The sequence below is a fragment of the Rousettus aegyptiacus genome, unplaced genomic scaffold, assembly GCF_014176215.1.
Source record: "Rousettus aegyptiacus isolate mRouAeg1 unplaced genomic scaffold, mRouAeg1.p scaffold_m13_p_3, whole genome shotgun sequence".
NCBI lineage: Eukaryota > Metazoa > Chordata > Mammalia > Chiroptera > Pteropodidae > Rousettus > Rousettus aegyptiacus.
The window spans coordinates 114320695-114344815 of record NW_023416306.1 but is presented as its reverse complement, the minus strand read 5'-3'; the positions used below and the strand labels follow the sequence as shown (position 1 = coordinate 114344815).

The window sequence follows — 24121 nt, the reverse complement described above, 5'->3', positions numbered from 1 at the left end:
AACAGCTAATGCGTATCCATAACTTTCTATGTGGCAGGCACTGTTCTTGGTATTTAATAGAAATTTATTTACTCTTAACTACACCGTGAAGTGGATACCATTATGTTCCTCACTTTAATGAGGAAACTGAGGTACCTTACTGTTAGATAACTTGCGCAACATACAGCTGAATATACACAACTCTAGCTTTTTATCAAATCTTTCTTTCGGGCTCACTCGTCCCCTCACTGGGGTGACAGGATTTCTCCTCGGTGAAATCTCGCACAGCCCAAAAATCCGCGGGGTCGTTCCTCCCCCGGGACAGGAGGGGGCGTCCCAGAGACGGGGCGGAGAGAAAGTAGAGGCAGGGATTGGTGAAACAGAATGAAACCTAATAGCGGAAGTCCCGCCCAGCTAGGGCGGAACTTCCGGCTCTAATGCTTGGCTCTTATGCTGACCGAGCGGATCCAGCGGAACCGGGATGGTGCTGCTCGAGAGCGAGCAGGTATAGTCAGGGTTGGTCGGCCGAGGGACGGATGCGGTTCGGGGTTTAGCTCGGGACTTCTGTATCCTTCTGCGGGCGGAATTGGGACTTGACGCGGCGAGGCCTTGGCGCTGTTTAATGGGGCTGGATTTTTTTGTGTGTTCCAGTTCCTGACGGAGCTGACTAGGCTCTTTCAGAAGTGCCGGTTGTCGGGCAGCGTCTTCATCACCCTGAAGAAGTGTAAGCAGCTGTCTATACGGCAAGGCCTGAAGGAAGCTGGGAGCCTGAGCTATATCCCGGCCTGGGTGTCCAGTGTTTTGGAGCCATGAACGGAGTCTGCGGCGCATCCTCGCCCTTCCTTAACTTTACTCCACCCTTGTACTGGGCACATTCAAGGCTGAGGGACTTGAGGATATTAGGGGTTGTTGCCGGTGCAGTTCCCAGCACTTAGCTACTTACGCTGTTTCCATTTACCGTGGGTCCCACCATGTCAGGGCTCTCTCTCTCCCTCTTTTTTTTTTTGGTCACAGATCTCAAATCCCACTATTAGTGGGGTTTAATCTGTTTAGATATTACAGTATTCTTGTCGTGAAAGTAGCAGGTAGTTTCCCAAGGTTCGGCCAAACCGTCGATTATGGTTAACAGAAGTAAAGCAGTGCTCGTGGCGTAGATATCCTCTTCATATCCCTTCCCTACTTACCTTTTTAAGGTATTAACTGCTTGTTAACGTCTGTGGCTGTGTTCACCAGGATGTATTTTTCATGCAGATGATGGTAGAACTAAACCCGTCCCAAGGAAAGGTTCCGTGGAGGGCTTTGAGCCCTCAGACAACAAGTGTCTGTTAAGGGCTACTGATGGGAAAAAGAAGATCAGCACTGTGGTGAGTTGAATTCCTAGCACTACAATTTTGGAGTTTAAAGACTTAAAACTGAGAATAGGGCATATCTGAACCAGGTTTTAAGTAAAGGCTAGTAATTTTTTAGCTTCCGAGCTATTTTGGGATCAGGGCCTTCTGTTATCACCTTAGTAGAAGAAAACTCAAGAGCACAATCGAAATGAAAGTAGAAGTCAAACATTTGTTCTGAGATTTTTGTGGAAATGAGGAGATTGTCCTTACAGTAACACTGTAAAGAGCAGTTGGCATAAATATGTGATTACTTAATCCTTTTATTTCACTGTGCCTTCAATGAACAGTTTCTGGTCCCAGATGATGCTTTTAAGTTTATTATTCCTTTATCTTTGAGGTTCATATAGCAAGAATGTTGCTATGTTATGCTTGGTACTAGAGAGAGTATAAATTTAGTCAAAAGCCTTAGTGTTCCCTTTCGATGTGGAGATTGGCAGAACAAGAAGACTCCCTGGATTCCAAATGAATACAGGCATACCTTGTTTTATTGAGCTTTACTTTATTGCGCTTCCCAGATGTTGTGATGTGGAAGGCAAGACCCTCCACCAGCGAAAAGATTATGACATATTTTATACTCACTTTACTGTGGTGGTCCTAAACAGTACCTGCAGTATCTCTGAGGTATGCTTCTACTTTATTCTGCTGGGGCACAACCAGATTGTCCCCCAATAGTATCAGTTTAGGATATTCACCAGAGTGTAGATACTAATGAGTTGATATCTCCCATTACCAGTTATCTTGAGAATACTTTACAGTAAGGTTTATGTGGTTTTAAAAAATAAAATTGGGTATCATGAAATACAAAAACCTAAGGAATTTTCAGAGGTAGAATTTCTCATTGTGGTAGCTTGCATCTTGCTTAAACAGACCTGAATTAATGGAAGGTTGGTTTAAAGTAAGATGAAGAGGAAATAGTTTAAATGTATCTTGCACAAAAGATTAATACTTAGTCCTTTGACATCTTTCAGAACTCATAGGGGAAAAGTCAGTGCCATTTGTGTAAGAGATTTCAACAGAGGTGAGAAGCACAGTTTCTTGAGGAGGTCACCTCTGCCTCTTTCCCATCTTGGTACAGTTCTCATGTGGAAAAATGTCCAGAGCTACTTTGCTTGTTCCTCAGGCAGAGAAAGGTGAAGTAGAAAAATAGCCTTTAGTGTATCATGACCCTGAAGTTGGAAAGAAATATTTTAAAAATTAGGATGTTGTCTTCTGAAGGCTTTTGAGTTATTATCTGAGACAGGGGATTCCTATATGGATAATAGGGGTGACCTTTTTTCTTTTACAGGTGAGCTCCAAAGAAGTGAATAAGTTTCAGATGGTGAGTTTTTACTGTTCCCTATATTCCCTTTCAGGGAAAGAGTGAGCATAATATTAAACACTAGGTTAACATTGAAATTTAGATTCACTGCTCTCCTATATTTTACTAATGGTTTATGAGTAAAAGCTGCCAGGCTATACATTGTATTTTCAACACTGATACTGTCTTCCTTTTTAGTGTTTTTTTAAAGCTAGATTTTGTCTTAGGCCTCAGATATGCTCTACTTATAGTATAGTTGAGCAAGAAGTTGTCTGCAGTTTTCCCTTTTTGCTTAAAAAAAAAAAAAAAGTGCAATTTACTGTGGATGTTGCAGAAGCTGTTAGAATGAGAGTGTTCTCCTCTCACACCATTTTCCTTAAGATACCAGTATCCCACTGTATTATATGCTTTATCAGATAGGCTTTCTGATTTTGGCCACATTAAATCCATTATGGAAATGGGGCAGCTGCTCCACCAATTCACATCCCTCCCCTGTAAGGTCATGCTCTGTGTCTTTTAGGCTTATTCAAACCTATTGAGAGCCAACATGGATGGACTGAAGAAGAGGGACAAAAAGAGCAAGAGTAAGAAGACCAAAGCAGCACAGTGAAGGGCACTGGATTCCCTGCTTTCAGCAACTAACCACTGAATTGCTGTTTTTCCTTTCGATCACAGAGCTAGGTTTCTTGTTCCCCTACAATAGCTGTTTTCATGTGAGATGAGGGTCATTTTGGATGGAAGAAGTGCTGTGATGTTTACAGGGTACTTGTAAGAAGCCAGTTTATCTTAGATCTGGCTAATTGGTCTGTGTTGCATAGTTGTATATTCCTGGATTCTAGTTTGTCTCTGTAGCCATATGTTGTTGAAGAGCAATGTATCATTAAACCTGTCTATTTATCAGCACTGGCCATCTCTTATTTATTCCTTTTCCCACCCTACAGTAATAGTTTGTGGCATTAACTACTAATTCTAGAATGATGTGATTATGAATAGGTTTTAGTCTTGTTTACTAGGTTACTAGAGTTGAAACCTGACAATTTTATAAAAAGTTGTGTTAGTTCATGGGTATTCTTCCCAACTGGCTATATAATTTTGTCATCATAGTTCCTTTAGCAAACTTGAATGAGTACTCAGTTTGCTTAACCACCTTAGAATGAGCATGTTGCAAATTCAAGAATAAAGATTACAAGTTAATGATACTTGATTTCTTTATGCCCTTCAATTGGGACATTTTCATGTGCTTAGTCATTAGGGCTGAGGGGAAGAACAAGGCTATTTTCTAGTTCTAGCTCCACAAAACCTTTAATGTTACTAAATTTGCAATTAAAAAGCAGATATCTGAAAGCATTTATTCAAAAAGATAAATTTATAATATATTACATATAAAAACAGCTCAACTTTTAGGACAGCTACTTAGAACGTAATTTAAAATTACAATGACTGTACAATATTTTATAGTATACACTCCTGTCTTAACAGTGTAATGACTATTCTTTAGGATTAAAATAAGATTCTGTAGTAATCATCTCTGTAGCTATATAGGAATAGCACGGACACCCTGCAAAAGAAAGGAAAAGGCAGGGTCAATACAATGGGTAAAGAACAGGTAAATAAATTATTTTTAGAACACAACTGTAGTTTTGTTTAATCAAAAATAAGATGGAAGGCTGGGCCCTAAAACACACAAATTTTATAGACGCTGTGAGTGGCAAGGGGCTGCAGTATATAAGGTCGTATAAATGGAGACCACCATTTGCTTCACAGGCTTTATCGTTGCCTTTTAAGCAGAAGGTAATATGAACAACTGGCGTCTGGCATGAGGACATAAAGCAAAGAAGTCACAGCTATCATTTAAACATTTCTAGGGGTTAACTGGATGATTAAAATTATTGCTGGGGTAGCTACTGCTGGGACTGCTGTGTTGTGTTGTTGACAATGTTGTGACTGATTCATAGTCCTGAGCAAGATTTACTGGTTACCAGTTGCAGTTGTAACAGTTTATCAACCATCAAACCTCAACAAGACAAAACATGTCACTTTAAAACCCCTCGCATTTTAACCCATGCTGAAATCTGTGATGCTAACGGGATAACTTACTTTTTTTCTACTTTGATGTTATAAATTTCATCGCAGACTGATTTGAGGTATCTTTGCTTTGGCAGGCGTGATAGCAACTGCTTCACAGTTGTGTTAAATGCCTGTTCGTCAGCATCCCACTAGGAAAAAAAAAAACAGATAAGACTTCACAACAGGTACTAGGGTTTATTAACTGGCTTTTTCTGGGTCACTAATGAAATGCCAGTGCATGCCTCCCTTAAGTATACTGAAGAAATCGTTACAGGGAGATAGAACTGGTGGGGAAACTGCCGAGCATGCTCCTTTGAAGCATCAATTTTCTTTACAGCAGACAACTTACTAGATCCTGATAACAATGCTGTGGCCCGTGTGCCAATGTGACTTCAGACGAGTTATTTCTGCCTCTTGTTAACTTTGTGTGAAATGGAGATAACCGCCTCTGACGTGCATCCATTTAAGTGGATCATAAGGCAATACATTGCTGGTATAGTGCTTATTTACAAGACCACAAAAGAAAATGTAGTATGAAATGTTAGTTTGGGGCAAAGTTCGTTTTTCATCTAATCTGTGACTAATCTGTGTTTAGTCACAAAATATTTGATAGGACATGGTGCAAAAATCACCTAGAGCCATGATTATAATTGAGCAGTCTTAATAGCAAAGGTTTAACCCTTAAATTTTAAAAAGTTCTTATAAGGACCTAAATTTTTACAAAAAGATCTTTCATATAGTTCTGTTTCTACAGATGAGCTTCCCTAGTTGGAATGAAGGTTTGTTCGAGGCAGGAGAGTATGTACAGTGGTTAAGAACATACATTTCATTAGTCTGCCTAGGTTCAAATCTCAGCTCTGCTACTTATTTGTTAGGTGACCGCAAGTAAAATATTTAATCTCTCTACTTCTGTTCTCCATAAAATGCTTCTGTTTATCTGTAAAATGGGGATACTAATGGTACCTCTCCCAGGGTTATTAAATGAGTTAATATTGTACAATGCTTAGAACAAGGCCTGCCAGAGCCTGACACTCAGTAAAAGCACTAAGTATTTGTTAATCTGAAATTTAAAAGAACGTCACTGGAAAAGTACGATTCTTTCAAAATCTTATTTAGTAATTAATATATGTCACATAAAAGGAACAAAGCTACCAAATTCCTGGAACTGAAAAAACATCTGATATGACTAAGAAAATAATGCCATTTTCAATCTTTCGGCAAATTAACAGCAAAGCTTTGGGATTTAAAAAACCACAATGCAGAAGAGTTATCTTGCTTACCTCTAATGATAAAAACTGTAAGATTGTTTCTTTGGGTAAATCCACCTGTCAATATACAGAAGTCTACGTCATTATCAGAGAACCCCAGGTAGCACATATTGACTTGTGACAATGGTGTCACTGGCTGGAGCAACAGAGTCTGGGATGCTACGGTGCTATACAGCGGACTTAATAAACCATGCAGTAATAAGATCTCAGCACTGGTGAACTAATACCCGGTCCTCACAAGTTATACTCCAGAGGCTGGACACTACTACTTGTACTCAGTGTAGGTTTAGTGAGGCAAAGGCCCGAAATATTTAGAAAAATGATTTTCATTTTTACTCCCCCATCTTTCAAGGAGGAAAGGAGAAACAAGCAAAACCTTCAATTCTCCCCAGTTTTTCACAGATTTAGATTACATGTGGTTCACATCAGTGATAACAGGCTTGAAGCTCAATATGGCTGATGTTGAGCACCCTGATCTGATCTCTGAGGAAACTACTTTGACAGCATAGACAGAAGCAATCCTCAAAACGTTAAAGCGACTTACAGCCAAAATTTCAATTTCACTGCTTTTCTGATGTAAGTTGGCAAGGGAGGTCTGAAGTCGAGTCTGTACCTAAAAAAGAAAACATGTCAGAATTCAGAACCCATCAAAACAAGCCATCTCTCTTGCCATTTTGTCCTATTCCAGGAAACAATCACAGGTGACAAACCGAGGCCTATCAGGGATCCCAAATATTATCCTAGAACTTGCTCTTAATCCATCTTGGAAAGATGAGTATGTAGTCTATTATGATTTCAGAAGAAATGAGATTTTACAGCCTATTTTTATAATTTGTTTCATAATCCACCTGGTTGCTTATTTCTTTATAATTTTGAAACGATACCTAGTGAAAAACTCAGTGCAGTGAAACAGTGCATGTAGAAGCAGAATCTATTAAGTTCAGTTTGGCAAAAGGGGAAGGTGACAGCAATGAGAACATGGAACTGAAATACGGTAGGCGTTGAAAACAGTATAAAGATGTGGAAAATGAATTACCACCCAACATCCTGAGAAACAGCCAGGAGAGCTTACAAAAATGAGGTAACCTGATTTTTCATCCTTCAATCTATTTACACTTCTAAAAAATGACTGCTCCGTAACACCCTTTTCCCAAGTGAGGCCAGTGTGCAGACTGTGCTCGTTAGCACTGTCCATACTGCCGTTCCTACTGTCCCTCCCATTTGGAATACCCTAACCTCTTCCTCCCTGCCATTTCGGTCCTTCAGGGATCACCTCCATGAAGCAAACACTGGCCTCTGTCTCTCCCATATGTCTGTAATATACTCTAACACTCACATTAAATATATTTAATTTAGCATTCCATGACTTATTTTCACCAACTGTCCTCCAACTATAAAATGCATATGCTTCTAAGGTTATTAATTCTTTTGAGGATGAGGTCATGTCCAATGTCTTTTATATTTCACATGGCAGCACAGAATTAGGCATATAGCAGATACCAAAAACCTGTATGCAATGAGAAACCTGCCTCAAGTCTTGGGATAGATCTCTTCTGCTTTGTAATTTATAACAAAGATAAACCCTATCGCCATTAAAGCCAGGTTCGAATTTTTTTTTGTTTAGATCCAGTAATTCTGATAACAGCTGCTTCTAAGTGCCCACAGTCCACACTGACCCTTCTTTGGAGGACAGCTGGGGCAGAATCCTGGCACCAGAGAGATGTTTTGTGTTGATGGAACTTTCAGAAGCCGTCAAGTTAGGGAAGTGGGAAGAAAATATTTCCAGGAAACTTTATTTTCATCTCCTACTTTCTTCCTTCTTTGTAGCTCCCATCAGAAAGCCATGGAAACTCTGACTTGTACCTGAGTTTCATACCGCCGCCTTGTGCTGGCTGACAGCTTCTCCGGGGCTATCACACTCACAGTGGGAACAACTGCTGCTCCATGGATTTCAAACAGACCTGAAACAAAGAGTTTCATAATTCATGGCCTTATCTGGTCCTATGTTCTATAATATACCACTAAGGTGGTGGTGGTGGTGGTGGTGGGATTATTAATAGAACACCCTGGTGTGATTTTATGGGCTAGATTGTGTCTGGGCCTTATTTTCTCTTCTCTCTCTGCAACTGCCTGCACATGCCCCAGGAAGAGCCCAGAACTCCAATACCCAGCAGTTTTGATGCTTCTGTCAAGACCACCCGCCTTCTTTCTTCAGGTGGGAGTGGGAGGTGACAAAGACAGAAGGAGGCAATATGAGTCACCAAAAGCTCATGAACCTAAGAAAAAAAATCAGTATCTTTCAAACTCTTCCTTAAATTCCTCCAAATATTTGAAATCTGATGGTGGCAGTCAATACTAACAGAAATAAACTCAAAAAAAACCAATTTTCTTAAAAGCCAAATATGTTCTTGTGTACTTAAATGGGACATTTCTTTTTCCGTAAGATAAATGTGATAAAACTCTAACTACCACAGCTGTTCCCTCCTGGATTTCATGAAAACAGAATGTATAGAGTGTCTTTTTCCAAGGGATTTCAATACTTTTTTTCCAGCTTCTGTATAGGGAAAATTTCCAGGAAAATTATCTACATCTAAACTATACAATAAACTATGTCAAAGGAAGATTAAAGCACTTATAAAAATAAGACAGTAAGACAGACATACCAAATGCCTAGTTGATTTATTATTTTCTAGGATGTGGGCTTCAAAATATAGGGATAAATTCCATTCGGATACAATTAGTTGTATATATGCTACCTTAAAAAAATATATTTTTTTGATGTAGGAAAGTGTTAGCCACAGTCATAAGTGCTTAGAGCAAACACAAACACATAAAAGCATTATTATGTTTCTATTATAATTAGTAATTATACCTGAAGCATTAGAAAATGACCCCTTCAGATTCTGTACTGCAAGATTATCAGAAGCTTCTCTAAAAACAAGCAAACAAAAACAATTAGAAAATGGTCAATAAGGCAAAAGCAACAGTTACTTACAGTGAGCTATACTCAGAGTGAACCATTTTTTAAATATAAAAAATTTAACAAATATTGGTTATTAGTGAAGGAAAATGAAAACAAAAAATTTGCACTTAATTATGCTTTTAGTCAAGAGCAAGTAAAAATTATAAAGGATGTCATTTCAAATTAACAGATGCCTAAGACAACATTCTGATTTGTTCAGCTGGGTTTGAATTCCTGGCTAACATAAGAAGCCAACTTTAATGAAATATAATGGGTGTTCTTTCCGGTACCCTCACAATACAAGGAAATAGCAATGGCACCTTCATTATGGCAGCAACCTTGGCGATCATCCACAGGAGAACATTTAGTAAAAAAGGAGATTCTTTCAAAAGCTGTGAATTAATTTATATAGAGACAGCAGCATTCTATCCTTGGAAAACGGAAATAATCATTCATATGGAGGAAAGATTTTAAATCTTTTGCTGCTAAAAGTAGAGCCCATCTGGCCTTTTAAGTGTCTTGATAATATTCACCTGAAATCACTATTAGTTGATTTCTTGTGTTTTCTTCTAAACCTCTGTTTTTGATTTGGATCTATAATCCTAATAACTAGTGACTTCGAAAACATATTCCCTCAGAAGAAGCCTGACGGTGAATTATGCTAGCTGGGTCCAGAGGGGAAGGAGTGGAGCAGAGAGGGGGAAGAAAGCAAAAATGTTATTTTTATATATGCCAGGATTTGTCAGTCTTGGCATTACTGACCCATTATGGATCTGAAAGTTCTTTGTTGGTGGGAGGGAAGGAGTCAGTCCTGTGCATTGTAGGAGGTTTAGTGGGATCCTTGGTCTTTACTAGATACCAGTAGCACCCCTAGTAGTTAACAACAAAAATGTCTGTGAACATTGGCAAATGTCCCTTGGAAGGCAAAACTGATGCTTGTTGAGAACAGTGATATAAGCCAACAAAAGTTGAGTATGGTATTTTCTGGTTACGAGTATATATATGAGTTATAAATACAGAGAACAGCTTAAAGAAAATTAAGACCCCTTGTAATCCCACTAACCAGAAATAACTACAATTAAAAATGTGGTACATTACTCCAGACATTTTTTTGTGTATGAGCTCTGTATTTTGGTTGAGAAAATTGGGATCATATCATACATCCTATTTGTGGTCATCCTTTCATGTCAATAAACTCAGCTTTACTAGAATCATTTTTAAAGGCTGCACAGTATTTCACTGTATTTACCATAATTCAAACTACCAATGAATATTGTGATGTTATAATAAAGTAAGAGATTCTCAAATTGTGGTCCAGGGTCCCCTGGAAGTCCTTGAGATCCTTTCCCAGGGGATCTGCAAGCTCAAAATTATTTTCACAATAATTCTAAGATGTTAATTATTCTTTTTATTCTCATCCTCTCGCAAACGTGTAATGGAATTTTCTAGAGATTATATGACGTGTGAAAGCACAATAGACTGAATACAGAGCAGATATGACAATCTAGTTTCTTCTATTAAGGCATTAAGAAGATTAAAAAGGTGGAAAACAATGCATTAACAGTATCTGGAAAATGTGAAACAATGCTGCTCTTCTTATTAAATTTGTTTTGGAAAATAGTTATTTCTTATTAAAAATGTTTAGGTTATTTTTAAATAAATAGTTATTTAAAAATGTTTACATTTTAATTTCCAGCAGGAATTATTAATAGATATAACCTACATAAACAAACTCTTCAGGGTCCTCAAATAATTTGTAAGGGTATAAAGGGATTCTGAGACCAAAAAGTTTCAGAACTGCCAGTACAAACAATGCCTTGATAGATATCTTTGTATATATCCTGCAGGAATAATTTTTACGATAAATTCCTGAAATTGGTGGGTCAATTTTTTCATATTTTTAGTTTTAAGGCTTTTACTTACTGTGTTAAATTCCCATCCAGAGAGATGAACCAATTATATTCCCATTATAAGTATATGAGATCCTTTCCCAGAACATAGATCTTTCAAATACATTGACAAAACACTACTGACCAAAAAAGATATTGGCAGGTAGATTTTGGCTCCTTAGGCTTTTCAAATTGATAAAATATTCTTTGACATGTTATAAAGAACAAACTAGTCTTATATAGGAAGTCATACAATTAAACTGCTGAGTTCTTCAGAAGCAATAAAAAGGTTCATTAAAAGTTATCCTGACATGTTTTTATTTCCCCAAATAATCGAATTGACTAAAAATAAATGTAAGTTCTATATAGGTAGTTGTGGCTGGTTTTCTGGGCTTTTGCTTACTCATTACCTGATAGTCCTTTCATCGCTGACTTTAGTCCGCAGTTTCTGCACAACGTGGTCCACAAGATCAGACTCTAGCACACGTTTCTCTGTTTGCCTTTCCTTCTCGAAAGATTTAACCTTAAGAATGAAATAGATCTATCATTTCTGAAGCCAACAGCATAAATCAGGATACCACAGTAAGACTACTCAACAGTATAGGTTGGTGGTCCTTAACCAGTGGAGATTTTGCTCCCCACAGGACATTTGGTCGTGTTTGCAGATATTTTTTTTTTGTCACAGCTGTAGAGGATATTACTGGTCTGTAGTGGGTAGGGGCTAGGGATGCTGCTAAACATCCTACAATGCTCAGGACAGCAGCCCCCACAAACAATTATCTGGCCCGAAATGTCAAAATACGGTTGTTGAAAAACCCTGGCCCAGAACAGCTTATCACAGATGACAGAACTAAATAAAAAGTTGTGACAAACCAGCTCTTATTTCATTTCTTTCTTTCATATATTCTTCCCATTAGACATCCTTTAGTCAGTTACCAAAGTTTCTACAACCCCTCCCTCTCCCTTCCAAAGAGAACTCCTGTCATCCCACTTTGATGGTTCCTGCCCTTTCATCTTCACTCTAATGCCCAGCGCCCAACCTTGGCTTGGGATAGCCTGAATCTCTTCCCACTGCTATTCCTGCCTGCAATTTTCCCTCACTCCATTCCATGCTACACAACCCTGTAGGTTAATTTTTCTCATATACAACCCTGATGTCCCCGTCTGTACAAAACACACTCTGGGTTCTCACTAGCTGCTAAATAAAGTCCAAGTTCCTTGGGCATTTTGGCTCTTCATGATCTAGCTAGAACTGTTCTCTCTTGCTGAAGCACCTTTCTTTATAATCCTGCTCCACCCAAAATAGACCACTGAGGATAATACCAGAATAGTTCTCTGTTAGAGAGCCTTTATCTTTGGGACAATCTATTGAAAGAATTGCCAGTACCTTTGTATTTCATCTGCTTAAAAGGCCCTTCAGCACCCGCCTATATCCTGCCCATCCATAAGAATCCAACATAAATCCCACCTCTACCCCGAAGACTTCCTTGCTCCCTCTGAAATAATCTCCCAGGCTGATGAACCCTCAGAGAACTTTCTCTGTAGGACTTCCATGACATTTAGTATTGTTCTAGGTCATAATCATGCAAAAATGTCTTATGTTCCCTATCAGATTGTAGGATCCTTGACAGCAGGGCCTGTGGCTTAAATGTTCCTGTGTCCTTCATGGCCCTAAATTTAACCCCTCCCACACTATGAATGCTTAAAACGCATTTGCTGAATGGATGAATGAAATGATGTCCTGCCCTTCAAATAGGAAGATAACCTATCATTAACAGGCAGAAGCAAGATTCAAAAGAGCTAGACAGGCTGGAATAATGTTGAAATGAACAAGATCACATTTAATGGAGATAAATATGAAGTCCTGTAATTAAGCCATCATTGTAGAACACCAGCCAGACATGATGATAATTGAAAAGTCCAGTGGGTTTTAGTTGATAAATTTAGTATGAGCCAAGAGTCACTTATAGGCTGTATTAGGAGAACTAGGGTATCTGGATTGAGGAAGGTCAGAGACCCTTCCCATTTAGTCAGAACATGCTTACAGCACTCTGTAGAATTCTAGTATCACATTTAAAGACAGACATTGACAGAGTTAAGTGTGTCTAGAGGAGGTTAACTAGGAGAGTCAAGGATGGGGAAACCATATTATGAGGAATGGCTTAAGTAACTAGAATGCTGAAAACAGAAGAGGACAAAGGGGCATGGCAGCTATCTCCTAAAATTTATTTGAAAGTAGTTGGGAGGAGGAGGATGAATTAGATTTGTTACCTTGACTACTCCAGAGTGTAGAACTAGAACCAGTGAAATTTTGGGAAGCAAATTCTGATTCAAGTTTTTAAAATTTGCTAACCATGATAGCAGTGCATTATTAATTGTCCAGCAGATGCTAGAAAGTCGGTCATCTCTTGGTCATATCACAAGAGCAATTGCTGCTCTGAAAGAGGCCTGATTGATGACCTTAGGGTCATTTATGGTTTTGTGACTAACAAGCATTTGGGGACTTCCATATCTGCCCATGAAGGAGTAACTACTATAAGAATTGTCCCCCTGCCTTAAACTAGAAACCAGATGAAACATAAACAGTGGTTTTAAGACATGGAACAATCAGCAGTGGACTGTCACCTCTGACAGAAGGAAAACAAAGTGAGCCTAGGAGTGCCCCAGGTTACTGTGTTGAGGAAGTTTGCAGACTGCAGTGCCAGAAGCGGGGAACTTAAGTGGAGGCCAGGTATCGTGCTGAGTAGAGCAGACAAACTGGAGTTTAGGCAGGCCAAGCAGCTAGAAATTATGGGCAGAGGACCGAGGAGGAGAGAGCTACAAGTTCACAGAGAAAGATTTCTGAAGCTCTGCAGAGGAGTCTACTCACATTTTTGGCAGAGAACTGAATGTACATGGGTGAGAGGAAACTATCCAAGGCTGAGGAAACAGCCACCAGATAGGAGTAGGCATAATAATTGCTGGAACTCACGGGGCTGTGAATATCAGATTAGAGAGATCTCATAACACACAGGACATGAGGCAGAATCTTCCAAAGGGTATTGCCTTAGTAGTGGAGCTACATTAGGCTGAGACTAAAGGCTGTCCTGGATGTGCCCTAACAAAGCTTAAAATCAAGCCTGGAAAGGATCAAACAGAATCCAAGAATTCTAACTATATCCTAGAACAAAGCTCAACAATATTTATATAAACATAAGAAAACCTGGCATCTAAAAATGTAAAATTCATAATGTCCAACGACTACTCAAAAATTACTAAGCACACAAAGTGGTAAGAAAATATAATCAATTGAAACATTAATAGATAGAAACAGACCCAGAAATGTTGAAGATAATGGAATTAGTGTACAAATATCTTAAAACAACTATTATAAAGCTTATAAAGAATGGAAGGAAAACAAGAACTATGAGGAGAGAAATGGAAGACATAAAGATGTAACTTGTACAGATGAAAATATTACAATATCTGAAAAAAACACACTGGATGGGATTACTAGATTAGAGACTGCAGAAAAGATGAGGGACTGATTCAGGATAAAGCAGAGACAGGAGAGAAAACAACAAAACAAAGCCTCAATGAGCTGTGGGGCAATAGCAAATGATTAACATACTGTAATAGAGTTCCAGAGGGAAAGAGACAAAAAAATTTGAAGGAATAATGTCTGAAAATTTTCCAAATTTGATGAGTACTGCACATCTACAGGTCAGAGAAGCATCATGAATACCGAGTATTAGAAACAAAGAACACGCACTGAGGCACATTATATTTAAATTGCAGAGAACCAATGACAAAAAATCGTAAAAGCTGCCAGAAATGAAAAAAAGATACATTACATACAAAGGATCAAAGCAGACTTTTTAAAAATCAGGTCAGAAGATTTTAAGTACATCTTCAAAGTGCTAAAAGAAAATAATTGTAAATCATGAATTCTATATGTAGCAAAAAAAAAACCCTTTAAAAATAAATGTGAAATGAAGACTTTTTTCAGACCAATAACAGCTGAGAGAATTCATTACCAGCAGACCTGCGTTAAGCAGAAATATTAAAGGAAGCTTGCCAGGCAGATGGAAAATTAAATCAGAATGATATCTGGCTCAATATGAAGGAATAAACAGTTCCACAAATGGTATATATAAAGAACATTTTCTCACTCATTTACAAACCTCTTTAAAAGATAATTAACAAAACCAAAATATTAACAATGTATTGTGGAATTTATAACATATATAGGAAAAAAATATTTGCCAACAATAGCACAAAGGATGAAAGAGGGAAAATGGAAGTATTCTGTTGTAATAGCAGTCTGTTATAATATATGCGAAGGTGTATAATACTTTTTGAAGGCAGAAATGTGATAGGTTAGAGATGTATACTATAAATCCTAGAGAAGTCACTAAAAAAATCCTACCAAAAACAGTTATAGTCAGTAAACCAACTGTAGAAATAAAATGAAAGAATAAATTTCAAGAAGCCATAAAAAGAGAAAAATGGAAACAAGAACAGACAGTAAAATGGTAGATTTAAACTTAACCATTTCAATAACTGCATTACATATAAATGGTCTAACTACTTTAATTAAAAGGTTAGTTGTCAGAATGCATCAAAAAGCAAAACACAACTAGTGACTGTCTCTAAGAAACTCACTTTAAATATAAAGAAACAAGATAGAAAAGGATAAGCCATGTAAACACTAATCAAAAGACTTCAGAACAAGAAATATTATCTGGGATAAAGAATATTTCATAATGATAAAGAGGTCAATTCATCAAGAAGATACACAATCTGAAATGTGTATTCACCAAACAACAGAGTTTCAAAAAACATGAAGCAAAAACTGATAGAACTAAAAGGAGAAATAGATAAACTTACAGTTATAGCTGGAGATCAATACTTCTTTCTCAGTAATTGATAGGACAAGTAGACAAAAGAGTTTAGTAAAGACATAGAAGACTTACATAATGTTACCAACTAACGTGAGCTAACTGATGTTTATCAAACACTCCACCTAACAATGCAGAATCATATTCTTTTCAAGTGTACATGAAACATTTACAGTAACAGACCATATTTTGGACTTTAAAACCTGTCTCAGTAAAATTTAAAGGATTGAAATCATACAGAGTACTATCTCTGGCCACAAAGGAAATAAACTAGAAATCATTGAAGAATACTTTCTGGAAAATACTCTATTTAGAAATTAAACAACACACTTCTAAATAACCTATGGATCAAAGAAAAAATCATCAAGGAAATTAGAAAATATTCTAAGTGGAGTAAAAACAAAAGCACTAAATGTAAAACTGTGTGGCATGTAACCAATGCAGTACTTAGAGTGAAATTTATAGCATTAAAATGCTTTTATTTAGAAAAGAAGAAAATTTAAAATCCCTGATCTAAGCCAGGTGGCCAGCAACTTCTTTTCTATAAAGGGCCAACTAGTAAACCTTTGGGTTTTACAGGTCACACAATGTCTATGACACATACTCTTCTTTTTAAAACAGAACATAAAAACGATTTGTAGCTCATAGGCCATCCAGAAACAAGCTGTGGGTTGGATTTGGCTTGCAGGTTGTAGTTTGTCAACCTCTATCTAAAGTTCTGTCTGTTGATCTACCATATAATCCAGCAATCCCTCTACTGGGTATTTACCCCAAAGATTTAAAAAATCATATCCATAAAGATATTTGCACACCAATGTTCATAGCAACATTATTCACAGCGGCCAGTAAATGGAAGCAACTAAAGTGTCCTATGATAGATGACTGGCTGAAGAAGCTGTGGTACATATATACAATGGAATATTACTGAGCCATAAGAAGAGATGAAATACTGCCATTTGCGACCACATGGATGGAACTCGAGATTAATCATGCTAAGCGAAATAAGCCAGAGAGAAAAAGTTGAAAATCGCATGATATCACTTATATGTGGCATATAAACCTAAAAGCAACAAAGGAACAGGACAAAACAGAGACTCATGGACATGAACTACAGACTAGTGGTTACCAAATGGTAGGGGGTGGGGAGGTGGGGGGAAGTAGATGGGGTAAAGGGGGTCAAATATAAGAGGATGGGGGAGGATGAAGTGGGCAAAGGGGATAAAATATATGGCAGCTGAAGGAAACTGGACTTTGGGTGGTAAACACACAATAGAATACACAGATGTGAAATTATAATGTACACCTGAAAATTATATAATTGTATTAACCAATGTTACCTCAATAAACTTAATTAAAAAAAATTAAAAAATAAAAATACAGTTCTGTCTGAAGAAACCAGAAGAAGAAAAAACTAAATCCCAAATTAGCAGAATAAAGACAATAATAATAAAGAATGGAAATCAATAAAGTAAAAAACAAAACAAAAAAAACCCAAAAATCATTGACACCAAAAGCTGGTTCTCTGAAAAGACAAAATTGATAAACCTCTAGCCAGGCTGATAAGGGTTAAAAAGAAGGATGAGATAAATTACTAATATTAGGAATGAAAAAGGGATATCTCTACATATCCTAAAGATAGTAAAACAAGGAAATATTTGAAAACCTAGATGAAATGGAACCATTCCGGGAAAGATACAAACTACCAAAACTCAAGAAGAGGCAACCTGAATACCTCTAAGTCTAGGCTTTACTGGTAAATTCTCCCAAATATATGAGGATGTGATAATACCAATTATACACAAAATCTTCTAGAAAACAGAAAAGGAGAGAACACTGTCCAGTTCATTTTATGAAGCCAGCTATCAAACCAGACAGACATTATAAAAGGGAGAAAATGTTGACTTTTGTTCCTTTAAAAACAGAAATAAAGGTTATGAGGTGGCTTAATTATGTCCATTTTTAGTTCAATACAATGCAGTAAAACTTGTTAGTAAGCAGCCAGAGGATAGGCCAGTCAACAGTATCAGCTCTAATTATTCTTATTTTCATAGACAGAAAGAGAAAACAAGGGGGAAAAATAGGAAAAAACTACAGCCACAGTGTTTTTATTTTTTAAGCTCTAAGGAAGTGTTCGGATTCAAATCCTCTCTTCATTTTATACACTCTTTCCAATAACAAGCCCAGCAATGCAGGAAGAGTGAAGTAATGAATTTCTACCCATACCCAAGGCCAGGGCCTCAGTGGGAACCTGTGTGCTCCACAGTTAACACAGAGTTTTAGAAATCTGTTGAATTGTGAAAGATTTCCTCCATTGTTTACCTTGACATAGCTTCCTTCTTTATCTGAGACGAGGGCCACATATGTGATTTCATGATGTCTGCAGTACTCCTGTAATTCTTCTTGGGACTGAAATAAATAAGCACAGTGTATGATATAAATACAGAGCACCCGGAGCAGCTTCAAGTAATTAAGGAGAATGAAAACACTGCTCAATTTTATTCTCAAAGTGAACATGCTGACATCAGGGGTTATAAATATTAAGCAAGGAAAGTACAGATTTCAAAGGAGAAATAAGACTTTTTGCTTTCATTACTTTCACTATTGTTCCAAGGGGCCATTGGTGATCAGTGTGGTGAGGATACAGTAAGAGGTTTTCAAAGGATTCAAATCCTGATGGAAAGTGTCAAAAATTACACCCCTCCCCCGCCCCACATGATCTCTGAGGAAAGCAAAGGCGACACAAGAAATAGTGGCAAGTGAAAAGCAAAACTGAAGCATAAAGCAAAGAACATCAGAGCAGAGAAGCCTGTAGGGAATAACACTGTGCTGGACTGAAGTCACTGTTACAGGGCTTATATTTTATTGAAAGAGCACTTCTCTAACAATTTATGAAATAAGAAAACAAGTGGAAAAGGATACTGCTCTGTCAAATGAATAAAAATTATCACTCAGCCTACTTCTGACATGAATTTTTACGTAACACCCACAAAAATGAACAGCAGCAGCTTCAGAAAAAACACCTGGCAGGTGATGTGAAAGGAGGAGGAGGGAGGGCGGGGTTGTTTCCCCAGGCATCTATCTCTTCATGCTCTGGGGCACCTTGAGCGTGGGTGAACGTGTGTACAACTTGGATGATCCCTATCGGTGAGCCACACAGTGATCAGAAGTTAGTAATCTAAAGGCCCCATATTCTAAAGGGCGGGCAGGTGTGGGTGGTCTGAGGCTATAACACACTAAACACAGAATACCTTTGGGAACTGTGATAGGCTGGTTGTGGCCTGCAAAGGTGTCCACATCCTACTCCCTAGAGCCTGTGAATATGCTACCTTGCATGCTAAAAGGAGCTGTGCAGATGTGATAAAGTAAGAATCTTGAGATAGGGAGATTTTCCTGGATTATCTAGGTGGGCCCAGTGTAAGAACAAAGGTCCCTGTAAGGAGACAGGAGGGTGAGAGTTAGAAATATAAGGATAGAAGCATAGATCAGGGAGGAAAAAATATGCTACACTGCTGAGTTTGAAGAGAGGATGGGGTCATAAACCAAAGGATGCAGGAGGCCTCTAGGAGCTGGGCAAGGTGATGAAATAGACTCTCCCCACAAAGCCACCAGAAGGAATCACCCCATCGACACCTTGATTTGAGCCCGGTGGTACTGATTTTAGACTTCTGAATTTCAGAAATGTAAGCTAATAAACTTGTGTTATTTTAAACCACTAAGTTAGTGGTAATTTGCTACTGCAGCAATCAGAAACTAGAGCAGGAAGAAACTCTAACCACAGACATAAATAAGAGTTTGAGAAGCTAAAGCCACTGAAGGTAACTTGCCGTGGAAACCACTCACTCGCAGGTACTTTTTGCCTCATTACCTGTGACCAGTCATACATGATTTCTGCTGTGATTCCCGCCATCCAGAGTTTCTGGGTTATGTTGATGGCCCTGGACATGGACATCTGGCCAACACTTACAACCAGGAGGTCACAGGAGCTTATTGTAACCTGGATCAGAAACAGTGATGATATTTAGAAGAGCGAGACTGGAGACGTGTAGGTGGGACCAGCACCGAGCGGGAGGCAGCACTCACGTGAAGACAGGCATTTTGAAATCTTATACAGCAACATATGTGCAGAAGCCTTTGCTTCAAAATGATATAGTAAAATGAATAACAGTAAAAAAATTTTAATATTAGTCTTTTAAGAGAAAATGATTTCAACTACCCTAAGCCATCAGGAAGATATTGTTTTCCTCTGGGAAAACTAATCTTGCCTGAAACACAAAGGAAAAAGAATCACTTTTAGCTTTGTAGAGCACAGCAGGATTTCTGAACAAGGGGCTTTGATATAAGTCTATTAACAACTGTCACATCTCGCATTTACATAGCTCATTACAGATGAGGAGAGTGAGGCTAGGAAAGAATGGATGGATTGTCTGAGGTCCCCAGCTAGAGGCTAAGGACTGAAATGCAAGGACTCGTGCCAAGTCTTAGGCTTATCTATCATGGTGAAGACAATCTCTCAAACCCTAGTGGATTGCTGCCACATCCAGGGCTCCATGTAAATGACTACAGAGTGAAAGACAACTCAAGGCAAACTGGAAAGCAAAGCCAGAACTTACAGGTTCTTCCATGCTGAGGACAGCAGCAGATATCTTGTCTATGGCTATGCTGACCCCAATGGCGGTGGGAACTGGCCCCAGAGCCTGTGGCCCTCTAAACTGCGGAATCTGCAGAGAAAAACACACAGTTTTGGTCATGAAATGGAGAGGAAACTGCAATTACAGGCAAAGCAATGATATATGGGCATGCTCTCTGTCAGCAATTTATCATCGAAGGGTTCAACAAAAAGATGTATCTGCGTAGCAAGGGAGACAGAGAGTGAAAAGCAAGCACACATGCCAATTTAGGAAAAATGCTATTCTAGAACTGCATTATTCAAGATGGCTGGCAGCTGCTAGCCACACGTGGCTTGAGCATTTGAAAAATGGCTAATCCGAATTGACGTGCTGCTACAAGTATAAAATACATACTGGTTGCAAAGATTCAGAATTAAAAAAGAATGTAAAGAAGCTCATTAATAATTTTTAGATGTTTGAGTACATGATGAAATAGTATATTGGCTTAAGCAAATGGTGATTGCAAATATTTAGAAAAAAGTATAAAGTATGTTAAAAAAGTACATAAAAAAAGAATGAAAAGTAGCTCCTTATTTTTAAAATTTTGATTACATGTCGAAACAATATTTTGGGCATACTGCATTAAATAAAATACATTATTGAAGTTAATTCCACTTGTTTCTTTTTACGTAATATTACTACTAGGCAATTAAAACATGTAACATATGTATGTTCTGGTTCTTGATCCAAGATGGATGGGTATACTTCTCCCTATTCCTCCTGCTAACTACAGCTAAAAATCCTGGACATTACATATAAAACAAACATAAAAAGACTCTGAAGTAGAGGGAAGGTAGTAGACTAGCCAGGATCTACATGACATGTGGCTGGCTAGTCCCCTAGGTTTGGTCTTTGCTTCATATATCCTGGATTGGGTGCTGGAGAAACTGGCGACATAGACATGCCAAGAAGAACCAGCAAAAAAGACCTGATGAAAACCTGCTCTCTCTGGCCAAAAAGACCACAAAAGGGGCAACCCAGCAGGACAGAAAAGTTTTAGGCAAACATCATAGGAAAAAACACAGGCAGACTCCCACCAGCAAAGGCTGAGTGGGGGCCTATACATTCACCTACATGTAAGGAGCCCCTCCCTAAACAAAGTCCCGGGGTGGGGGGCATCAGATAAGATAAAATAGAAGCCAGGACTTAACATGTTTCTGCCTGGGGGTAAAGCCCCCACCCCCAACAGTGTCTATGGAGGCTAGCAACCCCAGGATCCTGGACTTCCACTCCTACCTAAGTAGTAACAAGGCCAACCTCCCCACTGGGGTGGTGCCAGAAGAGGCTGAGTAGGAAGCTGGACTTTCCAGCAGTAACTCCTCCTCCTCCAGCCCCCTCAACATAGCATCAGTGGAGACAATGCAGGAAGCAGTAACGAGGCACTCCCTTGCACACTGGGGATGTCTAAGAAGGCCAAATGAGGACCCTGGGTCTTTACTCCCAACTGGCAGTAGCAAGGTGACACCTATCTGCCCCACAGGTGCAATATCAGAGGAGGTCTGCTAAGCCAGAAGATCTAGATAAGCGCGAGTCTCAAAATACTCAAAATATCCAGGATACAACTGAAAATCACACATCTGACAAGGATTTTCAAGAAATCATAATAAAAATGCTTCAGCTAGCATTACGAACAGGCTTGAAACAAATAAAAAAAAAATGGAACATCTTAGCAAAGAAGATAAAAAAACTCAGTGGATAGATCACTAACAGAATGAAGACAACAGTGGAAATATTAGTACAACTGAAGATGAAAACAGAGATTATTCAATCTGAACAAGAGAGAAAACAGACTCCAAGGCAAAATGTTCCAGGACCTCAGGGATATAACAAAAAATCTAACAGTTATGTCATCAGAGTCCTAGAAGAAGAGGAAAAAGGTGAGACAAAAAAATATTAGAATAATGCCTGAAACACGGTTCTGCTGATACCATGGTGAGAGGGCTGGGGGTTGGGAGAGTTAGCAGGAGACCGTGTTACTGCTGGAAAGTGATGAAAGTTCCAACTTCCCACTCAGGCAAAAAACATAAACCCATAGGTTCAAGAAGCTGAGAAAATCCCAAATAAGATAAATCCAAAGACAGTCATGCTAAGACACATTATTATTATATTTTAAAGACAAAGAAAAAAAAATCTTTAAAATCTTTCCTATAGGGAAAAAATAATCCAAATAACAGCCCATTTCTCATCAGAAACCAGAAATGTTAGGGAAATACAACAGATTTCTTGTCTTGAGTTTCTCAGAGTTTGACAGTTGAAGTAATAAGCATAACACTATCTGATGTGGATTTCAACGTGTGCAGAGGAAGTTATTTAAGACAATTACATTATAAAAGGAAGGATGCAGTAAAGGGACTTAAAGGCAGGTAAGGTTTCTACACTTCATTTGAACTGATAAATGTCCACACCAGCAGACTTTACAGTGATGGAACAGCTCTGCATCTCCATTGCAGTGATGGCTACAGGAAGCTCCACTTGTGATAAAAAGGCCACAGAACTGTGCACATACCGTAGACCAACATCCATTTCCTGGTATTGATGTTTTATTAGAATCATGCCAGGTTTCACCATTGGAAGAAAGTGTGTAAAACATACAAGGCTTCTCTGTACTATCTTTGCAACTAAATCTATAGTTATTTAAAAATAAAAGTTTAAAAATACTACAAATGTACTTTACAAAACATTTCTATTCCTAGATGAAAGATATACAGCTATTCAATTGTACTACTGGTTCAATTTTTCTGTAGGTTTGAAAAATCTCAAAATAATAAGTTGAGGAAGAAATGAAGCCAGAACAGATCAACAAATAATGGGCAAGCCCTCACCAACAGGTCGTATCTGCCACCAGCTGCAAGGATTTCGGATATAGCCCTTTGCCTCCGTCTGATGAATGCCACAAACTGGAAGATGATCCCACTGTGCTGCTGTACTTTGTAAACCAAGCCCAAATTGATCAAGACCTGTTAAGTGAAACGCCACACAAACGTGTCAGGGCACTTTTTTCCATCAATGGCATCAGAACTATCTGTACAGCGTAAACCAATATTCAGTAAGATCTGGCACAAAGTCTGTTTAACTACAGATTGCCAAGTGAGAGAAACTCTGCTCTCTTCAAGAATAACCACTTCTCTGAGGCTAACGGACATAATCAGAATTGCTGTACGAGAGGAATTGTGATGCCTGCAAAGAAATTCTGATTTAAGCTAAATTTATTACTAGATATCGAATGTTCCAAAATATAGAAAGCAGAGTTCTTCAGGAAAAATAAAACACTTATTAGCATTAATAAAATAAAACCCATTTCCCTCTTGTACTGTTGTTAATGCTGCAAATCTGTACTGCCAGAATCAAACAACTGCCAAACCTGTAACTTTATGCCAAGTTTCTTCAACAGTCCAACAACCTCCTCTAGATCTTTTAAGCCATACTTCACCAACTGGGCAACACCTATTTTCTGTTTTATTAATGAATTTATTGTTGGCGTGAGATCTTGCAAATCTCCCTTCTGCTCAATAAATTTGTAGAGTCGACACAGCTGGAAAGCAAAGAGGCACAGTTAGCTTGCAGTCCATGGCAGGGAAGACTCACTTTGCAGTGTTTCATACACAGGGGAACCCAGCAAAGCTTTAGCACTCCAAGAAGGGAATTCTGTAGTTGAAGGTTATTTTAGCCTTTACCACAATCCCAACTGAGGATTATTATCCTTTTCCAACAACTCTAAGGC

The 24121-nt window shown here is 38.4% G+C and overlaps 2 protein-coding genes across 3 annotated transcripts in view; one reads left to right on the top strand and one right to left on the bottom strand.

Annotated features, from left to right (window-relative positions):
- The first annotated feature begins 381 nt into the window (after nucleotides 1-381).
- On the top strand, nucleotides 382-3570 carry SRP14 (signal recognition particle 14). The gene is made up of 5 exons (XM_016152192.2): nucleotides 382-484; nucleotides 631-703; nucleotides 1231-1343; nucleotides 2656-2688; nucleotides 3188-3570. The coding sequence occupies exons 1-5, from the start codon at nucleotides 461-463 to the stop codon at nucleotides 3275-3277; spliced, it is 333 nt and encodes a 110-aa protein (XP_016007678.1). The 5' UTR covers nucleotides 382-460; the 3' UTR covers nucleotides 3278-3570.
- A 383-nt stretch (nucleotides 3571-3953) lies between these two features.
- Nucleotides 3954-24121, bottom strand: part of EIF2AK4 (eukaryotic translation initiation factor 2 alpha kinase 4) — an 86335-nt gene continuing 66167 nt past the window's right edge. Inside the window, exons 28-39 of one of the 2 annotated variants that reach the window (XM_016152190.2) lie at nucleotides 23762-23932; nucleotides 23223-23357; nucleotides 20344-20451; nucleotides 19599-19727; nucleotides 18053-18139; nucleotides 11264-11376; nucleotides 8875-8933; nucleotides 7866-7963; nucleotides 6547-6615; nucleotides 6015-6059; nucleotides 4765-4883; nucleotides 3954-4225 (exon numbers count right to left, since the gene is read on the bottom strand). In XM_016152190.2, coding sequence (XP_016007676.2) covers nucleotides 4168-4225; nucleotides 4765-4883; nucleotides 6015-6059; nucleotides 6547-6615; nucleotides 7866-7963; nucleotides 8875-8933; nucleotides 11264-11376; nucleotides 18053-18139; nucleotides 19599-19727; nucleotides 20344-20451; nucleotides 23223-23357; nucleotides 23762-23932 — 1191 coding nt within the window. In that variant the 3' untranslated portion in view covers nucleotides 3954-4167. Of the gene's footprint in view, nucleotides 4226-4764; nucleotides 4884-6014; nucleotides 6060-6546; nucleotides 6616-7865; nucleotides 7964-8874; nucleotides 8934-11263; nucleotides 11377-18052; nucleotides 18140-19598; nucleotides 19728-20343; nucleotides 20452-23222; nucleotides 23358-23761; nucleotides 23933-24121 lie in introns of those variants that run through there. The other variant, XR_001597787.2, reaches the window with a different exon arrangement.